Raw genomic sequence first — 19,358 nt, forward strand, 5'->3', positions numbered from 1 at the left:
TGCTGAAATCTGCAGTTTTCGTTGCTTTAAATGCAAATTAGCTGCTGCTCCAACCCCTTTCAAGGGGCGGGGCTTTAAAGCAAGGGGTGTGCCTTGGGGTGGAGTCACTGTGAGAGAAAATAATCTATAAAATGCTAAAGAAAAGCATATGGGATGGTTCAAAAACAGTAAATCTAGTATTTACCGGTAATTACTACAGTTTTTTTTAAAGACTACACTGATAATCAGCTTTAAGGAGACCTGTCTGCCCCATTTGACAAGATGTAAAATAAGTTTCTTAAAATAAGTGTGTGTGTGAAGTTTCAGCTCAAAATAACCCACAGATTATTGTTATAGTTTGCTGAAATCGACACTTTTTTTTTGTTGTTTTTTCGCTTTAAATGCAAATTAGCTGCTGCTCCAACCCCTTTCAAGGGGCGGGTATTTATTGCAAGGGGTGTGGCATGGGGATGGAGTCAATGTTAGAGAAAATAATCCATAATATGCTAAAGAAAAGCATATGGGATGGTTCAAAAACAGTATATTTAGTCTTTACTGTTAATTACTATAGTATTTTCAAAGACTACACTGATAATCAGCTTTAAGAGGACCTGTTATGCCCCATTTTACAAGATGTAAAATAAGTTTCTTAAAATAATGGTGTGTGTGTGTGAAGTTTTAGCTCAAAATAACCCAGATTATTGTTATAGTTTGCTGAAATTGACACTTTTTTTTGTTATGAACTGAATCTGCTGTTTTTGTCGCTTTAAATGCAAATTAGCTGTTGCTCCACCCTCTTTTCAAGGGGTGGGTATTTATAGCAAGGGGTGTGGCATGGGGGTGGAGTCACTGTTAGAGAAAATAATCTATAAAATGCTAAAGAAAAGCATATGGGATGGTTCAAAAACAGTAAATCTAGTATTTACCGGTAATTACTACAGTTTTTTTTAAAGACTACACTGATAATCAGCTTTAAGGAGACCTGTCTGCCCCATTTTACAAGATGTAAAATAAGTCTCTTAAAATAAGTGTGTGTGTGTGAAGTTTCAGCTCAAAATAACCCACAGATTATTGTTATAGTTTGCTGAAATCGACATTTTTTTGTTGTTTTTTCGCTTTAAATGCAAATTAGCTGCTGCTCCAACCCCTTTCAAGGGGCGGGTATTTATTGCAAGGGGTGTGGCATGGGGATGGAGTCAATGTTAAAGAAAATAATCCATAAAATGCTAAAGAAAAGCATATGGGATGGTTCAAAAACAGTATATTTAGTCTTTACTGTTAATTACTATAGTATTTTTAAAGACTACACTGATAATCAGCTTTAAGGGGACCCGTTATGCCCCATTCTACAAGATGTAAAATAAGTTTCTTAAAATAAGTGTGTGTGTGTGAAGTTTTAGCTCAAAATAACCCACAGATTATTGTTATAGTTTGCTGAAATCACTACTTTCTGCGGAAATCTGCTGTTTTCGTTGCTTTAAATGCAAATTAGCTGCTCCAACCCCTTTCAAGGGGCGGGGCTTTATAGCAAGGGTTGTGCCTTGGGGTGGAGTCACTGTGAGAGAAAATAATCTATAAAATGCTAAAGAAAAGCATATGGGATGGTTCAAAAACAGTAAATTTAGTCTTTACTGTTAATTACTATAGTATTTTCAAAGACTACACTGATAATCAGCTTTAAGGGGGGCCTGTTATGCTCCATTTTACAAAATGTAAAATAAGTCAAAATAAGTAAGATAAGTTAAAATAAGTGTGTGTGTGAAGTTTCAGCTCAAAATAACCCACAGATTATTGTTATAGTTTGCTGAAATCACCACTTTTATGTTATGAGCTGAATCTGCTGTTTTTGTTGCTTTATGCTAATTAGCTGCTGCCTCAAAATACACAGCCGCAGATTGAAAAATAATAAGCATGAATAAAAAAAATTGACATCGCGTGTACAATTATAACGTGCAAAATCGTAAACTAAACGCAGAATATGAAACAGTGAGGTCGCGTACTGAAAAATGATAAGGATGAATCAAACATGAAATGTGTTTAAAAACTGAAACCTGAGTTTAAAGTTTTCCTTATTGCAAACAAAGCGCTGTTTTCCCTTCACTCTTCTTCCCACATTCTGCACGTGTGTTTCTAAAAGATGCAATTCGAGTTTCATTTAAATCGCAGGCGGCTTCAGCGTCCTCATTGGTCCACTAGTTGTGATTGACAGTTGCTTCTCCTGCCAATCAGATGAAAGGGGAGTTGCTGTCACTTCAATGCAACTGGACTGCTCAGTGTGGCAGGCGGGGATACATTTGTTTCCAGGAGTTTCAGATAGTATAGACACTTTTCAGTGATTGCAGGGCTTTTTTATTTAATTTAATTTTATTTTATTTTATTTTATTTTATTTTATTTTATTTTATTTATTTTATTTTATTTTATTTTATTTTATTTTATTTTATTTTATTTCATTTCATTTCATTTAAATATTTTATTTAAATATTTATTATTGTATTTGTATTAAATTTATTTAATTTAATTTTTATTAATTGATTTTATTTTAATTTAATTAATTTTTTTGCATTTTTATTTGATTTATTTTATTTTTAATTTATTTTTATTTTAGTTAATATTTTTATATTTATTTTATTCAATTTAATTTTTTATTTTATTTTTACTCATTTATTTTCGTTTCCTCCTGTGAATCAGAAACTCCAGCTAGTGAATGTTGAATGTTCCTCCGTTCTGAGATCAGCTCTGCTCGCTCCTGCAGCTTTGTTTCTGCCATCGGTACGATGTTGCCCATGTTTCTGGTCCTGGCGTTCAACTATTCGGTGTCAGAGATCATCAAGGGTCTGGTTCTAGAGAAGGAACGGCGGCTGAAGGAGGGTGCTGCGGGTTTCAGGCGTCTCAAACTCCACCATTCGCTTCTGCTGGTTTGCAGAAAACATGACTCTGCTGATGGTTCCCTGCGCTATCATCTCAGTCATGGTGAAGGTCAGTGCGTCGTCGCCGAACATTCAACCAAATAGAACACAGCAAATATCAGCCAATCAGAGCGCAGCAAATATCAGCCAATCAGAGCGCAGCCAACAGGAATACAGACTCATCAGCTTTTACCAAAAATCAGAGCTTAGATATTAAATCAGAGCTTGAATAATATAATACCTTTAAATATTGAAAAATACACTCACCGGCCACTTTATTAGGTATAGCAAATGTCTAATCAGCCAATCACATGGCAGCAGCTCAATGCATTTAGGCATGTAGACATGGTCAAGACGATCTGCTGCAGTTCAAACTGAGCATCAGAATGGAGAAGAAAGGGGATTTAAGTGACTTTGAATGTGACATGGTTGTTGATGCCAGACCGGCTGCTCTGAGTATTTCAGAAACTGCTGATCTACTGGGATTTTCACGCACAACCATCTCTAGGGTTTACAGAGAATGGTCCGACAAAGAGGAAATATCCAGTGAGCGGCAGTTCTGTGGGCGCAAATGCCTTGTTGATGCCAGAGGTCAGAGGAGAATGGCCAGACTGGTTCCAGCTGACAGAAAGGCAACAGTAACTCAAATAAGCACTCGTTACAGAGGTCTGCAGAAGAGCATCTCTGAACACACAACACGTCTACCTTTTCTTGGTACACTTTAGGCCACACTTGGCACACTTTGAACATGTCCATGCATTCGTGACCACAGTGTCTCCATCTTCTGATGGCTACCTCCAGCAGGATAACGCACCATGTCATAAGGCGCCAATCATCTCAGACTGGTTTCTTGAACATGACAATGAGTTCACTGTACTCAAATGGCCTCCACAGTCACCAGAGCTCAATCCAATAGAGCACCTTTGGGATGTGGTGGAACGGATGATTGGCATCATGGATGTGCAGCCGACAAATCTGCAGCAACTGTGTGATGCTATCATGTCAATATGGAGCAAAATCTCTGAGGAATATTTCCAGTAGCTTGATGAATCTCTGCCATGAAGGATTAAGGCAGTTCTGAAGGCAAAAGGAGGTCCAACCTGGTACTAGTAAGGTGTACCTAATAAAGTGGCCGGTAAGAGTAACTCAACGTGCACTGAATTATGGCCTAAATCTGTTATATTTTGAGCATTTCTGAACACAATCCATAAGAAATGACTTTATTAATTAAAATCATCCTGATAAACCGAGTAAAGAGGCTCAATAATGTATTCACGGCATCAGAAATGGTGTTTTTATGGACGGGATCGTGCTTATAGAGTCAAAGTGCTTTTGTGGTTTTTGATGCTCATGATCACGCTGGAAATAATAATCATAATTACAGGGAAATGATTATTCCAAAATTGCAGCAAATCAAGCAGAAACGGGTTGAACTTTGATTCCTGTAAATTGGGTTATTATCCTGATTTGTTATGCACAGAATCAGATTGTTGATGATTTAGAGTCGACCTCCTGCGTTTCACTCGCTGCCTGCCTCCGACCGTTTACTAAAGAGACTTAATGTGTTTTATTATTGCTGTTTTCTGGCTTTGCGGATTCACAGTTTTTTTTGGGGGGGGGGGGGGGGGGGGATGGGGGGTCTTCAGTGGTGTAAAGCTGTAGTTTAGAACGTTTTTTCCTTTATTATTATCATATTATTTATTTAAATATATATATATATATATATATATATATATATATATATATATATATATATATATATATATATATATATATATATATATATATATTTATTTATTTATTTATTTATTTATTAATATTTTATTGTCATTTATTGTTATTTTTTATTATATATATATATATATATATATTTTTTTTTTTCATTCAATATTATTTATTATTATTATTATTATTATTAGGATTTAAATATTTATTTATTTTAAATTTGTCATTATTATCATTGTATTATTATTTATTTATTTGTTTGTTTAAATATTTTGTTCTTTTTCTTTTTTATTCATTATTATTATTATCATATTATTTTTTAATTTTAAATATTTAATAATTTTTAATTCATTATTATTTTATTGTTATTTATTTATTTTTATCTATTTTTTTATTTAAAATGTAATAAATATTTAAATTCAAAATAAATAAATATTTTAATAATAATAATATTAATGCTAATAATATTGAATGAAAAAAATACAAAAAAAAAAAAAATATATATATATATATATATATTTTTCATTCAATATTATTATCATTTATTATTATTATTATTATTATTATTATTAAAATATTTATTTAATTTAAATTTGTCATTATTATCATTTTATTATTATTATTATTTATTTCAATTTTTTTTATTGTTGTTGTAATGTTGTTGTTGTTATTATTTAAAGATTTATTTAAACATTTTTCTTTAATTTTATTTACTTATTTATTTATTTATTTTATGCACATGGGTTAAGATGAGTAAATACATTTCTTTGTTCATTTATATTATTTATCTAATATTTTATTATTATTATTCTATGTTATAACTTTTTTTAATCAAAAGCATAAAAAGTGTCGTGCAGGAAATTCGGAGAAAGTCAATTTACGATTATTTACCGTATATATTAATGAAATGTTCTGTAAACTAAAATTTTACTGCAGCGTTTTTAGTGTTTTACCATTGAAATTACGATCATTTTATCACAGTGAACTTTTATAAAGAGACTTACACTCTGATTTTGAGTAGTGTTTATAACTTATTCACTTTTTCTCTACTTTCACTGAATTTTTTTGTCAATTAATGGTACTTTGAGTTGTTTTTCAGTCCTCTTTCCACCACACCTTTCAGCTAATTTCCAGTGAGTTCCAGTAGTGTCAGAGAACTGGAATTTCCATCTTTTAATATATTAAATATCAATATGAATTAGAAATCATGTGGATGTTTGAACTTATTTGAAAGCAGCTTCACTTTGAGGAAGAGCCAGAAAGCCTCAAGTTCATTTATTTCATTCGTTATGTTTTGTGTACATGCATGTTTTATGTATATATATATATATATATATATATATATATATATATATATATATATATATATATATATATATATATATATATATATATATATATATATATATATATATATATATATGTATGTGTATGTATGTGTATGTGTATATATGTATGTGTATATGTATATGTATATGTATATGTATATATATATATATATATGTATGTGTATATATATGTATATGTATATATGTATATGTATGTATACATATATAGATGTTTCCCAGTACTGGGTTGCAGCTGGAAGGCCATCCCCTGCAAAAAACAAATGCTAGAATAGTTGGCGGTTCATTCCGCTGTGGTGACCCCAGATTAATAAAGAGACTAAGCCATAAAGAAAATCAATCGCTCAATCTTTGCCCAGGGCTAGTATTAACCAAAGCTGATTTATTTTAATGTACATTATTTACAGAAAACAGACAATAGAGAACAGATAAGTAGCCTTGTTTGAAACTAGCGTGCTAACACCACAAGCCAGTAGCAGAAGCAGCTTTTCTCAGCAGTGATACATTTCAGAGTCTTGCAAAGCAGGTTAAATTTGTTCCTCTCCAAGATGAAGCCGGGAATGACAGCTGGCCTGTTATAGAGCCATTAGAGGAGTCCTTATAATCAGCGGTGTAATTATTCAACCTCCTCAGCCTTTTACCGTCCGAAACTCTTTCCCGCCTCATCGTTTCCATGGTGAAAATGGGTCGAATGAGCAGATGAGTGTAGAACTTAAAACGTAGCTGTGTGGTGTAAATTGATGGGAGATTTTTCTTAATTGCATGACTGGGCATTTATTAAACGCATTACTCCCCTTTTTGAGATGAACTGACCATTTTTAACGCAGTTTAATTGATTAAAAGCCTCAGTGGATTGAGCTGATGGAGTTGTGCCAGGCATGGATTTAGCAGCAGTGGTGGCGTCTGAACACTTGGGAATCTGGGATGCGTTCACAGTTAAGCTCTTTGGCAGACACTTTTATTGAATAGACTTGAGTTGCTCTGGAGGTATACAGTTAATATAGATGTGTCACGTTCAGATCACAACCTATGGTTCGTAATGCATGTGACCCGTGGATTAATAACTTGTAGATTAATCCAACAGTTGTAAGGATTGCCGAGAGATTGTCATTCAAAATGCATGTATAAAACATTTTGGCTATCTTAGGTTAGTAAAGCGGTTTTCTGGCACTATTTGTTGAGCCTACATTAATGCATTTAGTAGTAATTCTCAGAACCGCATTGCTTCCATCTATGGCCTGCTTCGTTCTGTATATGTCCCTCCTCTTTCTCCACATAAAGATACTTGGGAGGAAGAGCTAGGCTTGGAAATTCGATGAGGAGCTGCAGAATAATATTCCAGCTAAAACTAGCTCTACTTGTGTCTGTGCTCGTTTGACTCTTGTTCAGTTCAAAGTTGTTCATAGGATCCACTACACCAAAGCGAAACTACAAACACGTTCTTTAACAGCAGACGACTGATGTTATAGATGCTCTATTCAATTCATCTTTATTTCTGTAGCGCTTTTACAATGTAGATTGTGTCAAAGCAGCTTCACATAGAAGTTCTAGTAAATTGGAACTGTGCCAGTCCGGTTTTCAGAGTTGAAGTTCAGTGTGGTTTCATTTTCACTGCTGAAAGTCCAGACACTGAAGAGCAAATCCGTCTTTGCTCAGCTCCACTAGTCCTAAACCAAGCAAACCAGTGGCGAGGAACAAACTTCACCAATTGACAAAAGTGAAGGAATAAACCTCGAGAGAAACCAGGCTCAGTTGTGCAGAGCTGCAGTTTAGACGCTGGAGAACGCTGGATGTCCATTGTTGAGAAGCTGCCGGTGTGAGTAGGTCACTGGCGGGTGTTCAGGATGGCCTACGGGATCAGTGCAGAGACTCGTCTGTCACTGGGTGTCTTTCAGGAATCAGTCTCAAACTCTCCACTCCTCCATGATCGCGGCAGCATCTGCTCAGGATACGGCCTGGTCCAGGATTATAGAGACTTCGGGATAAGGAGAAACAGACTAACATAAGCATAGATGCCATCTAAGTTGGAATGTTTTTTGGGAAGTGTTGGCAACTCTGTGTCCCTGGCAGACCATGCATACATTTTACACCTGCTCTAAATTAAATTCCTCTGGTCTCTTTTTTTTGACACACTGTCTAGTGCTCCTATTGGCCCATTTCCACTAATTGGTACAGTACAGGTCGGTAAGGGTCACCTTTATCAGGCTTGCGTTTCCATTGCCTAAAGCAGGGGTCAGCATTCTAGGTCCTGGAGGGCCGGTGTCCCTGCAGGGTTTAGCTCCAACTTGCCTCAACCCAGCTGCCTGGATGTTTCAAGTATACCTAGTATGACCTTAATTAGCTTGTTCAGGTGTGTTTGATTAGGGTTGGAGCTAAAATCTGAAGGACACCGGCCCTCCAGGAACAAGTTTGGTGACCCCTGGCCTAAAGGGTACCAAGGGTACCGTTTTGGTGGGCGTGGTGTACGACAGAAAGTTTCAGTCGATGTCATTCGCACTCGAGGAAATCTCGCTCAAAGTAAAGCTGTACAGGTCATTCACATATCATATGAAAAGCACTTCTTCTCACAAAACAGATGCTTTATACACATAAATTCTTGTGTATAAATGTTCATCACTAACCTTTCTATGAACAGGATCTGATTATAACTGCTGCCTACTGTTACGTCTGCGATTACATAAAATAAATGCAACATATATGATCACATACAGACCCTTACAGTCTCCGATATGTTACCAATTACAGATAAACTACACACAACAGACATTTAGTCCTTAATTGGGTTCAAAAACAACACGCAATATAGCCCAGAGTCAGTGCAAACCTCTCATCTGTGTCTGTAATCTTCAGCAGCACATGTAACCTCTGTTAGAGAGTAGTTATCTCATTCTGATTCATAATAGTACAGTAGTTGATGACAATAGTTCAACATGGCAGTTTGTTCATCTTTTAGGTTGCTGTAAGAATCATTTGCTGCTTTGTTTTTTCCGGCTTTTCCTTTGTTTTTTCACTCTATCGTTTGTCCGTTTCTGAAAGGATGTGATGTCAGAAGCACTTCAATAATCGTGTGCACATTATTATCATCAGCTCAAGAACCTCGTCATTTCAAATATAGATGCACAACGAGCGCTCGTGAGCTCTCTGGAGAAAGTGAAACCGCTCGCACTTTTAGACGGCCTCGTAAAACAAAAACAGGACACGGCAGATTTAGTTCTTCTTGACTTTGTGGCTGTTCATCAAAACAACAACAAGGTTTGTTTGTGTTCGGGTCGACCATGTCTCGTTTATATATGCATATAGTGTTACGATGTAATGTCTCAGCTGTGTATTTAAAAATGGCGGTTCCTTTGTTTTCTCTGTAAACCAATAGCTTTCCACTGCATGTCTAGCTCCGCCATTTGGTACTCTTTTGTCGTGCTAGGTACCCTTTGCAAAGAGGTACAGTATGGTTTGCTTTTAGGTACCTTTTGACAGTGGAAAGGCCATGAGAGCATACCAAACCATACCACTCAATGGAAACGGGCCATAATATTTCTGTGAAACCTATTACTGACGGTTTATGTAGTAAGCGGCATATCGAAATTATTGAGTTCGCCTAATTGTTAGCCAGAAGGCAAATATTGCTAAATTGGAAGTGGATTTTTCCTGGTTCAAAGACCTAATGTCTTTTTTACATTTGAGAAAAATTAAATACTCCATTAGCGCCAGTTTATTTTAGAAAAAGTGGAACCCTGTGATTTCTTTTGTCGAGACTTTACCTTCTTTGTATATGTGGTTGAATACACAACTGTATTTCAGTATTATCCTGTATGTTCAAAACCAGAAGATTATACTATGCAGATCGCATGTCATGTACTTACTTTAATTCAAGCATCTGCTTAATAAAATATTATTAAAAAAATAATAATAAATGACTCTAAAATGGTTTTAAAAAAATTAAGAGCTGCTTTTATTCTAACCAAAATAAAACAAATCAGACTTTCTCCAGAAGAAAAACTATTATAGGAAACACAGTGAAAAATTCCTGAATCTGTTCAACATCATTTGGAAAACATTTGAATAAATATAATAGTTTCGACTGAATGTACTGCACAGAATCTGTTAGGATAGAAAAAGAAAGACCCTTCCAAAGTTAAGGTGACAATGAAATTGGGGGATCTTTTGCCTCTGTTTTTATACCGTGAGGCGATTCTCTCTGACAGCCGACTTCTGGAGGGAAGACTTATAAATATGAGTCTACATAGGTACTATGGTGTTGACACGTCTACTAGACAAGTCAAGATCTGTGCATCTGCTGTGAGGTTGTCAGGCTGAGCAGTAGCAGTGCAGGAAAATGTATGTGCCAGGATGATTTTTCTCAAGCTATGTTGTGTAAATCAAGAAGAGAAGCGGGCCACGTACCGAACCCTGAGGTACACCAGGGATCGGTTGATGTGTCTGAGGCTCCTTTTGCCTCCGAGTTGCCCTGAAGGATCTACAGGCAGTGTACATCTCAAGACAGCAGGTTGAAGTTCATGTGATGCCCGATGGACAAAAGTAGCTAGTGATTTAGACTGCAGACAGATCCAGTCAAAAAGAGCAGAGATGATCTCGAGGCGACTTTTGCCAGCCGGAGGGTTTCAGTGACAGATATTCTCTGGTGTCCAGGTGAAATGATTTAAAGAAAACCTGTTGTTGTTTTTGGGCAGTCTGCTCAGTTATGTGGATGTTGAGTATTGGAAAATTGGAAAGTATTGTGGTAATGTAATAGCATTCCTAATGGCATGCACAGATTAATTGTTCGCCCACAAAACTAGCAATGTGAGCTAACGAAATCAATATGGTTAGTTTTGATTTCATTTGTACTTTTGCATGTAGTTGCAAATGATGAAGACTTGGTTAAGTGCATTAGACTAGAGCTAACGATAGCATGGCTGGCGTCCTCATGCTTGTTTTATTGTGCGTGTGTAGGTTTCTGCGCTCTCTGACGCGCTCCCTGCCCTTATATATGACGCTCGCGTGGATCTTCTCGGTTGCGCTGATAGTCAAGGGTGTGGTTCAGGAGAAAGAGGTGCGTCTGAAGGAGACTGTGAGGATGATGGGATTGAAGAGCTCCACCTACTGGCTGAGCTGGGCCATCAGCAGCACTTTACCCCTCGCCGTCAGCGCCGCACTCCTCACGCTCATTCTCAAGGTGATTAATGCTGATTTACTGCCATTCACAAACACTGCGGTCTAACTCTGCATCCGAGATCTGATCTGTACAAGATCAGAGAGCTTACCTTGCATAAATGTTTGAGATACTTCAAGATTTAAGGAGATTGGCGATTTCTTACTTGCATAACCAGATATAAGAGGATGCTATAGCAGCTAGACCAATGATACAAGCATTAATTTTCCACAACACATTGTTCACCAGTGGTTTTCAACCTTTTTTACCCATATAGCCTAAGCAATATATTTTTTTACCATCACAAATATTGTCATATATAACCCCAAACGATGTCTGCATAATATCTCAGTGGCTTTGTTGCACATTTGGTCTTCCAACAATCCAGAATTGCTACCAAAGCCAAATTCTCACTGGTTCTCTTAAGTTTACTAACACAGTAATGCAAGATATGTTACTGAAGAGTGATTTCTGAAGCACTTCATCCTGAAATTAACAATGGCAATATATAATCCTATAGGCAACCACTGCTTGTAAGGCTGGTCCAGGATCAGATGGTGCAGTGTTTGTGAATGTGTGGTTTTGCGGTGAGCTCAGTGTCTCTGTGTGGGTTCGAGAACATGAGATCAGGCCTCAATATTCAACTGCACACATGATTTGTTCACCTCGACCCACCAGAGCCTGACGTTTGCCATTTCTACAATTACAGATCTGCTTTTAATCAGCTCCCTCTCTCTCTGCCGCTGCTCTTGACAGATGCAATTCTTTCTCTTTCAGTCCAGTGCCTGTTATTGTGCTTGATAATTTTCAGGTTGCATCCATGGAGTTGTTCTTTGATGGAATAGTTCACCCAATAAATGAAAATTACCTCATAATTTGCAGCACCCTCAAGCCATCTTTGCTGTAAATGACTTTTTCAACATAGGCTCATTCTGAAGACGTAGCCCTATATACATTTTTGGAGATCGTGAATTACGTAGCCAGAAGTACGTATGGCTGGTTGTCGTCTTTAAAACGAATGATACAGGACAGTATGATGCCATTTCTTTTCTCGCTTTACCAGCTGACCGATAACCTCTGTGTGTATGGCTTTCTCGCTGTTACCAGTTTGTCCCTTTAGCTCGCCATGTACGTTGGCAAACTTGAGACGCAAAGACGTCCAGTCCAGCGAAGAATGGTTCCAGAAAGCAGGTAAGACAAAAACAAAAGGCAAAAGATAAAATACGCAAGTAAATAACAGGGTGACCCTGCTGAAAATACCAGCTTAAACCAACCTAGGCTGGTTAGCTGGTTTTAGCTGGTTGACCAGCCTGGTTTTAGAGGGGTTTTGGCCATTTCCAGGCTGGTTTCCAGCTATTTCCCGCCTGGTCTTAGCTGGTCAGGCTGGAAGATCACCAGCTAAAACCAGCTTGACCAGCCCAACCAGGCTGGGAGCCCAGCCAAAACCAACTGTGTCCAGCTTAAACCAGGCTGGTCAAAGTTTTTGCTCAAGACATTTTCCAGCCTGACCAGCTAAGACCAGGCTGGAAGTGGCTGGAAACCAGCCTGGAAGTGGCCAAAACCCCTCTAAAACCAGGCTGGTTGACCAGCTAAAACCAGCCAACCAGCCTAGGCTGGTTTAAGCTGTTTTTTCAGCAGGGGAGAATGTGGTAAAATCTGAAAACATGGTTAAAATCAGGCGAGGGCTTTTCTTTTTCTGGATTGCTTTTTAAACACTGTCGGTTGGGTATAGGAAAGTGGGTGGGTGGGTCAATCAGTGCTTTTGAAAACATTATTGGTTGGGTTTACAGAAGGAGGAGGGTGGGTCAGTCGATCGGTCAGTGAGACAGTCAGTCAGTCAGTCATTCGACAGCGGCCTCTGGTGGATTTAGGTGAGAACAGCGGGCGCAAATGACACTCGCGAGAGATATGTGAGATCTGAAAAAGCATACAGCGAAAAAACAAACACTGCAAATAATGTAGCTCCTGGGAGGTATTTGGCGGTCTCCAGAAATGTATATAGGGGTACGTTTTCAGAATGAGCTCGGGTTGGACTTTTTTCTGTCGGATGGACACATTCGGTGTAGTTTTAAACTTTATCCTGGCTCTTCCATTGTGTGTAATAATGTTGGATAGTGACTGTTATTTTGAAGCTTCCAAAAAGTGCATAAATACATGGTCAAAGTAACCCAAACATGGTGGGGATAATTTGCCATTTTAAATGTTGCCTGGGAAATTGAGTTTCTGTTTGGTTAACTTTAAACTTTATTTATAGTCATTTAGGATGCAACTTGTATGGAATGTGTTCCCGAGTTTCTGCTACGAACGCATCAGTCACTCATATACCCTCATTCTCTATTCCCTAATTAGATAATATTTTATTTGAAACTATATACTGATAGAAATTGTGCTTTAGACCCCATCTAGTGGTCAGATGCAGAAATGCATTCGTCGTGCAAAATCTCACATTGCATTATTGGGATTTTCTACACAGTCATCAATCTTTATAAGACGTCTTTATCTATTTTGGTCATTTATATCCCTAATTTGGCAACCGTTAAAAGTTGCCTGGGAAATGATTTGAGTTTCTGTTTGGTAAAAAAACGCTAGTGGTCCATTTCGGAGGACACTAAACTCTAGACAACAAGCTTGAGTGTATAAGTGGATAGTTTATAGTGTGTTATTTGGGATGCAACTTCTATGTAATGTGTTCCTGAGTTTCTGCTACGAACGCGTTTTATGTCACACGTCTTACATCAGTCATCCCTATACCCTCATTCACTATTCCCTACGTTAGTCCACTAATATAGTCCACTTGAGGAATGAATTCAAGCACTCGAGTGATGATTATTTAACACTTAGTGAGCTGTCGATTAGTAATGAAGACTTTTGATTGTCATGTATACAAGTGTCTTCTTCATAAGAGATGTGTTAACCCCTTGGTGTTTGGGTTAGTTTTACGATAGATTTATGTATTTTTGGAAGCTTCAAAATAATATTCGCTATCCAACACCACCACTTACCATAAAAAATTGAGTAAATCCAATGAATAATTACTTTTTCAGTGTAATAAGCCGGTAGTTAATAGCAGGAATTGTGACCTAAACTGTTACCAAAAAAGTACCACACACTGTGGATGGCTTGAGGGTGAGTAAGCTATGTGCTAATTAATAATTGTGGATGAACTATTCCTTTAAAGAGCCGTCACGGGGTTATTTCTGGAAGTCTTCCCGCTCCTGGTCCATCAGATGTCTCAGCAAGTGTGTTTTTTACATGTCTTTCTCTCTCTCAGTATGGAAAGGTTCTGCGATACAGTGACCCTTCGGTGATCTTTGTGTTCCTGCTGGTCTTCTGCCTGGCCACGGTCATGCAGTGCTTTTTCATCAGTGTGTTTTTCTCTCGGGCGAATCTGGCTGCCGCCTGTGGGGGCCTTCTGTACTTCCTGCTCTACCTGCCGCATGTGCTCTGCTACGCCTGGAGGGATGTGCTGGGATTCGGCGCCAAAATCGCAACGGTGAGAAATCATGCCTGAAACCAGCAGATGATGAAGAGCAGGGAGAAGCAGAGGTGTACTAATTATATTATAGAGTGATGCAGGGGCGACGTCAGAACCCTACAATATGTGCTGTTCTCCGAAATGAGAATTTACAGAGTTTATTTTTTAAAATACCGAGAAAGAGATTCTAGTAATCTTATAGCGTATCTGCCGTGTGAAAGGAGTTATTTTTATCCCACTTCTTACTTTATTGATTGATTGATTGAATACAACTTCATTATACAAATATAAAAAATTATACGTAATTATACAAAATAAAATAAAGGAACCCTCAACATGTTCTTCTGGGATTTGATGACATCCATGCACCACTTGATTAAATGTGCGCTTGTAGAGCTTCAAAAAAAAGTTGTTTTTGCAACAAATGATTGGAAGCCCCGCCCTAAATGACTGTTAGCCCTGCCCTAAATGACTGATACCCATGCCCTAAATGACTGATAGCCCCGCCCTAAATGACTTATAGCCTTGCCCTAAATGACTGATAGCCCCGCCCTAAATGACTGTTAGCCCTGCCCTAAATGAGTCATAGACCCGCCCTAAATGACTGATAGCCCCGCCCTAAATGACTGATACCCATGCCCTAAATGACTGATAGCCCCGCCCTAAATGACTTATAGCCTTGCCCTAAATGACTGATAGCCCCACTCTAAATGAGTCATAGCGCCGCCCTAAATTACTGATAGCCCCGCCCTAAAGGACTGATAGCCATGCCCTAAATGACTGATAGCCCCGCCCTAAATGACTTATAGTCTTGCCCTAAATGACTAATAGTCCCGCCCATAATGAATGATAGCCCCAACATAAATAACTGATAGTCCTGTCCTAAATGACTTATAGCCACACCCTAAAAGTCTGATAAACCCACCTTGAGTGACTGATAGTCCTGCCCTAAAGGATTATAGTCTCTCCCTAAATGACTGATAGCCCTGCCCTAAATGACTGATAGCCCTGCCCTAAAAGACTGATAGCCCCGCCCTAAATGACTGATAGCCCTGCCCTAAATGACTGATAGCCCTGCCCTAAATTACTGATAGCCCTGCCCTAAATGACTGATAGCCCCGCCCTAAATGACTTATAGCCTTGCCCTAAATGACTGATAGCCCCACTCTAAATGAGTCATAGCGCCGCCCTAAATTACTGATAGCCCCGCCCTAAAGGACTGATAGCCATGCCCTAAATGACTGATAGCCCCGCCCTAAATGACTTATAGTCTTGCCCTAAATGACTAATAGTCCCGCCCATAATGAATGATAGCCCCAACATAAATAACTGATAGTCCTGTCCTAAATGACTTATAGCCACACCCTAAAAGTCTGATAAACCCACCTTGAGTGACTGATAGTCCTGCCCTAAAGGATTATAGTCTCTCCCTAAATGACTGATAGCCCTGGCCTAAATGACTGATAGCCCTGCCCTAAAAGACTGATAGCCCCGCCCTAAATGACTGATAGCCCTGCCCTAAATGACTGATAGCCCTGCCCTAAATTACTGATAGCCCTGCCCTAAATGACTGATAGCCCCGCCCTAAATGACTGATAGCCCCGACCTAAAGGACTGAAGGTCCCGCCCTGAATGACTCGTAGCCCTGACCTAAATGACTGATAGCCCACCCCAAGTGACTAATAGCCCCACCCTAAATGACTGATAGCCCCATCCTAGATTACTGATAGCACTGCTTCAAATGACTCATGGCCACGCCCTAAATCAGTGGTTCCCAAACTGGGGGTCGCGACCCCTGCGGGGGTCGCAGAATAATTTCAAGGGGTCGCGAGAGTTATTTAAAAATTGTGTAATTTTCAGTGATTATAATAAATATTTTTCAGTATTGAAGTGAAAGCTAATATTTTCAGATTTTTAAAAAGATATCACTGATAAATTCATAAAGTATTTAGGACACGTTCAGGCAGAATGCATCTTTGTACTTGGAACGCAGCGCTCAGGAACAGTTAAAAACTGTTGTCATGTCAACTTGCCGCAGTAAACAAAGCCTTCAATGCTTGCCCCGCCTTCGCGCTTTTCCTATTGGCCCACTGCTCTAAGAACTGAACACGAATGATTGGTTAAAATCAGCTGTCAATCACTCAGTCAACGCCTCCTGTCTTCAGATGACAGGAGCTACAACCGCGAAAATGTAAAGCGCTGAAGATGAGAGAATGAAAACAACACTGACAGATTTTGTCTTAGAAACACCTAAAGCTACAAATATTGGCACATCTGATTACTGATCATGTGCTGAATGTTAATCCACCAGCTATACTTATTGAAGAGTGGATAAAAGACCTCCATTGGCTTCAAGTCTGCTATGAAAATAACTAGCATTCACTGTAAAGTCTGTGGGATATATTTTGGGATATCCGTCCGTGTATCTTTTGGTCACTCAATTATGCTATAAAATGTCTTTTCTTGTGATAACGGGATTTCATTAAGACATATTTTCCTCACGCATGCATATTTATTTTTTTGCTTGTTAGTTTTGATTAGTGTTGATTTTCAAATGCAATAAATCTGTTTATAAAACTTGTAGTAACAGTGCGATAATTGGTGGGAGCCACTAAATTTTGGCTGGTCGCCTACATTTTTAAAGTTAGAAGCACCAGTGTTACCAAGCAAAAATGTTAATTTCGAGCCCTGTAATCTATAGTTAATATAGTTAAAATATTGTGAACAGCTTAAAAAAAAGCTATTTTTATTGTTTGTATATGCTTTGGTAGTGGGGGGTCGCAAGTTCTTGACGATCTTACAATGGGGGTCGCGGGTTTAAAAGTTTGAGAACCACTGCCCTAAATCACTGATAGCCCTGCCTTAATTGACAGACAACATCACCCAATAGGACTGAAAGCCCCGCCCTAAATGACTGATTGCCCCACCCTAAAGACATTCCATGTGACCAGAAGTAAATAAAGGCGTTTTGAGGCAGGAGAGAAGGTTAAGGTATATGATTAAAGATTCTCAGAGCAATTACGTTTGTACAAAATAATTATAAATCATTTATGACGAGCACTGCTATACACCTATAACAATAAGAAGAGGACATTTAATTTCACACCAACTTTAAACATCTACCAGTGTATTGTTTTAGGTTTAGGAGAGTCAAACACTGGCATAGGGCATTTGTAAGCTCCAAATAATTTCCAGAAATTCTCATAGAGAGACGAAGAGAAGGAGACGAGAGGCAGTGGAAGGAACAGAAAGAGCAGGAGCTGTTATTTGCGCTGTATGTTGATTTAAAGCCTCAGAGAATGAAGAGTTTTCTCCAGCAGAGATTGAGATCTCCTTCAGGAGCATTAGTGAGAGCGATGGGGGAGCACAGATGAACTTTCAGGAGGAGAGAGAGAGAGAGAGAGAAAGCAAACGACTTACAGCTGCACTTCTGTCATTGTGACCAATCAGACTGACCTTTATCTCACAGATTCACTCTATTCAGCAGTGTGTGTGTGTGCGTGTGTGTGCATGTGTGTGATAGAGTAGAATGTGTGTGATAGTGTATTTGTGTGAGAGAGAGTGTGTGTGTGTGTCTGTGCGTGTGTATGTGTGTGTCTATATGGGTGTGTGAGAGAGTGTGTGTGTGTAAGGCTATCATCATTTAGGACAGGGCTATCAGTCGTTTAAGGTGGAGCTATCAGTCATTTAGGGTGGAGCTATCGGTAATTTAGAGTAGGGCTATAAGTAATTAAGGGCGGGACTATCAGTCGTTTAGGGCGGAGTTATCAGTCATTTAGGGTGGGGCTATCAGTCATTTAGGGTGGGGCTATCAGTCATTTAGAGTGGGGCTATAAGTAATTAGGGCGGGGCTATCAGTCATTTAGGGCGGAGTTATCAGTCATTTAGGGTGGGGCTATCAGTCATTTAGGGTGGGGCTATCAGTCATTTAGAGTGGGGCTATAAGTAATTAGGGCGGGGCTATCAGTCGCTTAGGGTGGAGTTATCAGTCATTTAGGGTGGAGCTATCAGTAATTCAGAGTAGGGCTATCAGTCTTTTAGGGCAGGTCTATAAGTAATTTAGGGCAGGCTACCAGTCGTTTAGGGCGGAGTTATCAGTCATTTAGAGTGGGGCTATCAGTAATTAGGGCGGGGCTATCAGTCATTTAGGGTGGAGCTATCAGTAATTTAGAGTGGGGCTATCAGTAATTAGGGCGGGGCTATCAGTCGATTAGGGTGGAGTTATCAGTCATTGAGGGTGGAGCTGTCAGTAATTCAGAGTAGGGCTATCAGTCTTTTAGGGCAGGTCTATAAGTAATTTAGGGCAGGCTACCAGTCGTTTAGGGCGGAGTTATCAGTCATTTAGGGTGGGGCTATCAGTCATTTAGGGCGGAGCTATCAGTCATTTAGAGTGGGGCTATCAGTAATTAGGGCGGGGCTATCAGTCGTTTAGGGTGGAGCTATCAGTCATTTAGGGTGGAGCTATCAGTAATTTAGAGTGGGGCTATCAGTCGTTTAGGGCGGGGCTATCAGTCATTTCGGACGGCTCAATCAGTCATTTAGGGCAGGGCTATCAGTCATTTTAGGCCGGGGCTATCAGTCATACATAAATGCATAAAATAATATTCATAAAATGTAGTATATAATTTACTTGGATCCAATTTTCACTTAAAAACTGCTAGAAAAAAATTTTTAGTTTAAAAAAAAAAATAAATAAAAAAAATAAAATTTGCAAGCAGCACATTGAATCCTGAGAGTGTGAAATGAAGAGACTGAAGCAGTGTGTGTGTGTGTGTGT

The 19,358-nt window shown here is 38.7% G+C and overlaps 1 protein-coding gene across 1 annotated transcript in view; it reads left to right on the forward strand.

Moving 5' to 3' along the window:
- Positions 1–19,358, forward strand: part of LOC130232528 (phospholipid-transporting ATPase ABCA1-like) — a 182,828-nt gene that overhangs the window by 88,950 nt on the left and 74,520 nt on the right. The window contains 3 exon segments of the mRNA XM_056462478.1: positions 2,733–2,847; positions 2,849–2,956; positions 14,378–14,599. Of these exon segments, the coding sequence (XP_056318453.1) occupies positions 2,733–2,847; positions 2,849–2,956; positions 14,378–14,599 (445 nt within the window).

Source organism: Danio aesculapii, chromosome 7 (genome assembly GCF_903798145.1).
Source record: "Danio aesculapii chromosome 7, fDanAes4.1, whole genome shotgun sequence".
Taxonomy (NCBI): domain Eukaryota; kingdom Metazoa; phylum Chordata; class Actinopteri; order Cypriniformes; family Danionidae; genus Danio; species Danio aesculapii.